We start from the raw sequence: 4,313 nt of genomic DNA, 5'->3' as shown, positions 1-4,313 counted from the left end.
TGGCCTCAAGCAATCCTCTGGCCTGAAGCAGTCCTCCTTCTTCTTCCTCGCAAGTAGCTGGGATTATTGGCACAGGCCACTGTGCCCAGCAACAGTAGATATTATTTTAAATTTTGCTTTGACTAGCTATGTATAAAGCTGAAACATGAGAATTTGGTTAAAGTAATCTTTACCTTTTTGTCTATTTAGGCATAATGTCTACTGCCTGGGATTTGTATGATTCTTATAATGTTGTGGAACTTTCACCTTCATCAGTAAAACCATCTATTATTGAGTCAAGTAGTAAAGCAGGTGTACTTCCTAAAGATCAAGACGAAAGATCACGAGGGAGCACTATAGAAAAAAGTAAGATTTCCTTTATTTCAGCTTTTTAAAATGATTTTCATATGACATTTTAAATAAATTTTTTTTGCAGTAATAATACAATGTTTTCTTTCTGATGGACCATGAAAAGTACAACTTTACTCAGAAATAGCATTGTTACTCTTTCACATTGTCTTAGACTCAACAGAAAAATTTATTTTTTATTGGATACCCGTCAAAAGTTTCCATCTTTCTCTAGTGTTCCTTTACTTGCTCTTAAGCTCTCTTTCATACATGTGAGTTTCATCATTTTCTTTCTCCTTTTCTTTAGATTAGATAATTTATAAGAAAAAGAATATATACTACTTATATGATCACTTAAAATGGAGATACATTGACAACAATGGCTCTTAATTTGGGGCTATTTTACTTCTCCAGGGGACATCTGGCAATGTCTGAAGACATTTTAGGTTGTTATGACTACGAGGGCATCTTGTGGTTGGAAGCCAGGGAATGCTGCTAAAAATCTTTTTTACTACACAAAATAGCCCCAACAACAAAGAATTATCCAACCCAAATTTTCACTCTCCCCATTGTTCTTTTTTTCCTTTCTGATGTTCCAAAATTCCTTTTCTCATTATCTTTGTTTAGAGAATTTCTTTTAACCATTCTTAGGGAAGATTTTTTTTTTGGAGACAAATTCTCTTATTATCCCTTCAACTGAGAATACATCTGAATTTCCTCTTTATTCCCATAGGGTATCTTCATTGGTTATAGAATTCTGGACTAACAGTTCTTTTCATTCAGAACTCAGAGAATAGGTACAATTTTCTTCTGGCCTCCAGGGTTTCTAATGAGAAATCTGCTGTTACTCAAATTGTTCCCCCCTATCATTTCTCTTTCCCTGTTTTCTAGGTGTTTTTTTTTTTTTTTTCCTTCCGTTTTTAGGAGTTTGAGTATGGCTAGGTGTGATGACTCAAGCCTGTAATCCTAGCATTTTGGGAGACCAGGGCAGGAGGATCACTTGAGGCCAGGAATTCAAGAACAGCCAGGGCAACATCGAAAGATCCCATCTCTACAAAAAATTTTTAAAAATTAGCCGAGTGTGGTGGCATGCGCCTGTACTCCTAGCTACTTGGGAGGCTGAGGCAGGAGGATCACTTGAGCCCAGGGGTTCGAGGCTGCAGTGAGCTATGATCAAGCCTCTGTATCCCAGCCTGGGCAACAGAGCAAGACCCCATCTCTTTTTAAAAAAAAAGTTTGAGTATGCTGTGTCTTGGTGTATAGTATTTCTTTGGATTTATCCTCTTTGAGATTTATTCAGTTTCTTGAATCTGTTCATTCTTGTCCTTTGCGAAATATTAGAAGTTTTCGGCTATTAATTTCTTCAGGTAGTTTTTCAGTCCCACCCTCTTTCTCCTATCCTTCTTGGATAACAACAACATGAATGTTAGATCTTTTGTTACAGTCTTCTGAGTTTCTGAGGCTCTGTTCATTTTTCTTTTTTTTCCAACTCCATTCTCTGTTTTTGGACTGTGTTATTTCTCTTATTCTGTCTTCAAGTTCACTGATTCATTTTTTTCCTCTGTCCCCTCCATTCTTCTGATGATCCCATCAACTGAGCTTTTAATTTTGGTAATTATATTTTTCAGTTCTAAAATTTCCATTTGGTTCTTTTCATTTGCTAAGACTTTCTAGTTCTTTGATGATACTTTCTATTTTTTCATTTGTTACAGGCATGTTCATAAATACTTGCTGAAGCATTTTTATGATGTCTGCTTTAAACTCTTTGTCAGATAATTCTACCATCTCTGTCATTTCTATATTAGTATCTATTGTTTTGTTTTTTCATTCAAGTGAAGATTTTCTTGGTTCTTAGTATGATGAGTGACTTTCAGGTAAAACCTGGACATTTTGGGTATCATGTTATAAGAGTCTGGATCTTTTTTAAACTTTCCATTTTAACAGGCTTTGTTTGATACTGTTCTGGAAGGGGATAGTGGGGGTCACTGCCTCATTATTGCTAGGCTGGGGTAGAAGTCCAGGTTCTCCATATGACCTCCAATGACACGTGAGGGAGGGGTATTTCATTACTGCTGGATAAGCTCTGGTTTCCATTGATACCTCCACGGCTGGAAGGTATAGGAGTGCTTCATTACTGCTCTACAGATGGCCTCCACTGACACACTGAATGGGGACTGGCCTGCCTCATTACTGCCGGGTAGTGATGAGAGTTCTGACTCTTCTCTAGTCCAACTCTGGATACTTCAGTGGGGAGTGTGAGGGCACACCTTGTTACTTCCAGGTGGGCATGGAATTCCAGCCTCCCCAACTGGTCTGCACTGACACTGTAGGAAGGGGAGCACTATCATTATGTTTTGTAGGGATAAAAGTCCTTGCTCCCTGCTGGGTCTTATCTCACACCGCACACTGTGGAGGGTCAGAGTATTGCAATGCATTGCTAAAGGCTGGTGAGGGTAGAAGTCTAGGTTCCCATATGGCCTTTGTAGCACGGGTGGGGTACAGTTTTTTTTCCTATGGTGTTTGGCTGAAGTAGAATGGTCATCATCTAAAAGCTTTCTTTCTTTCAAAGCTGCTCCTTTCCTGGTCCTTTGGCTAGAGAGAGGAGGCTTCTTTTTGGGATTTTCTTTGTCTGTGCCCATTGGTGTTTCCAGGTTGCTGGCTTCTTCGGTGTCATGTCTGGAATATGTGAAGCAAAAAGAATACCCATTCCTTCTCTCCACCTTTCAAAGACTCCTTATTTTTTGTCTATGTAATGTTCAGTGTGTTTAGTTGGATTTAGTAGGAGGAATAGAAAAAAGTGTGTTTATTCTATCTATGAAGATGAGGAAGCAGGAGTCCCCTTCTTTCTGTTTTTAAAATAAGAGTTTACTAAGTAGTGTGATAGGCAGAAAAATAGTCCCCCAAATTTGTGCACATCCCAATTTCTAGAATATGTGAATATGCTACCTTATATGGCAAAAGAGATTGTCCAGATGTGATTACAATAAGGATCTTCAGATGGGGAGATTATCCCTTGGGCTCAGTGCAATCACATGGGTACTAAAAAGTGAAGGACCTTTCCCAGTTGTGGTCTGAGAAAGAGATGTAATGACGGAAGAAGGTCAGAGAAATGCAATCCATGTTGCTGTCTTTGAAGATGAAAGAAAGGTTGTAGGTAGCCTCTAGAAAAGTCAAGAAAAACAATTCTCCTTTAGTGCCCCCAGAAAGGAACATAGCCCTGTCAACTTCTTGGTTTTAGCTTTGTGACACCTATATCAGATCTTTAATTTATAGAACTGTAAGTTAATAAATTTGTATTATTTTAAACCACTGTAATTTGCAGCAATAGAAATACAGTAGTGTAGTATTCCTATAAGGCAATCATCAAATCAGATCTTTAACTGGAAACTGATAATCTTATTTCAATTTGAATAAAAAAATATAGAGATACAAATTACCTCATGGGGTTATCATTGCTTATCTTCTGAAAACAGTACATTTTTTGATGGTTAAGAATTCTAAAATGAGATAATATATGTGCATCTTGCATGCGCTTGGTACTTAAAAGATATTCAATAAGTGTCTATTGATATTGTTGCAAATTGGAGGAAAACAAATACAAATGATGAAATGTCATTTTTTAAATCTTTAGAATGTATGAACCATCTAATATTATGTGGCTATTTTATCATTGCATCATGTTTGTATTTTACAGATAGTGAAGCTAGTTCTCTAATGGATATAGAAAATGTAATTCTGACAAAGATCCATGATGGTGAGGAAGACCACTCAGATGCAATATTAAAATCTGACAAATTTCATCAGGACTTGTTTTTTATGGAACGGGTTCTAATGGAAAATATATTTCAGCCAAAACTTGCAGCTTATCGTCAGCTTCCTGTTTTAAAAGGTATTTTTAAAAAAAATCACATTTAAACAAACTCAAATAATTTTAAAAAGTAAATGGTATTATCATATATTTCTAAATGTAATCTCCAGACTGAGTT

General features: G+C 36.8%; 1 protein-coding gene across 1 annotated transcript in view; it reads left to right on the top strand.

Annotated features, from left to right (window-relative positions):
* The window catches only part of WDR78 (WD repeat domain 78), a 99,151-nt gene that overhangs the window by 51,702 nt on the left and 43,136 nt on the right, over positions 1–4,313 (top strand). Inside the window, 2 exon segments of the mRNA XM_012653778.1 lie at positions 190–345; positions 4,022–4,216. Coding sequence (XP_012509232.1) covers positions 190–345; positions 4,022–4,216 — 351 coding nt within the window.

The sequence above is a fragment of the Propithecus coquereli genome, unplaced genomic scaffold, assembly GCF_000956105.1.
Source record: "Propithecus coquereli isolate 6110/MARCELLA unplaced genomic scaffold, Pcoq_1.0 Scaffold427, whole genome shotgun sequence".
Classification (NCBI taxonomy): domain Eukaryota; kingdom Metazoa; phylum Chordata; class Mammalia; order Primates; family Indriidae; genus Propithecus; species Propithecus coquereli.
The sequence above is the reverse complement of the archived record's forward strand: the minus strand, read 5'-3'. Positions and strand labels throughout refer to the sequence as shown.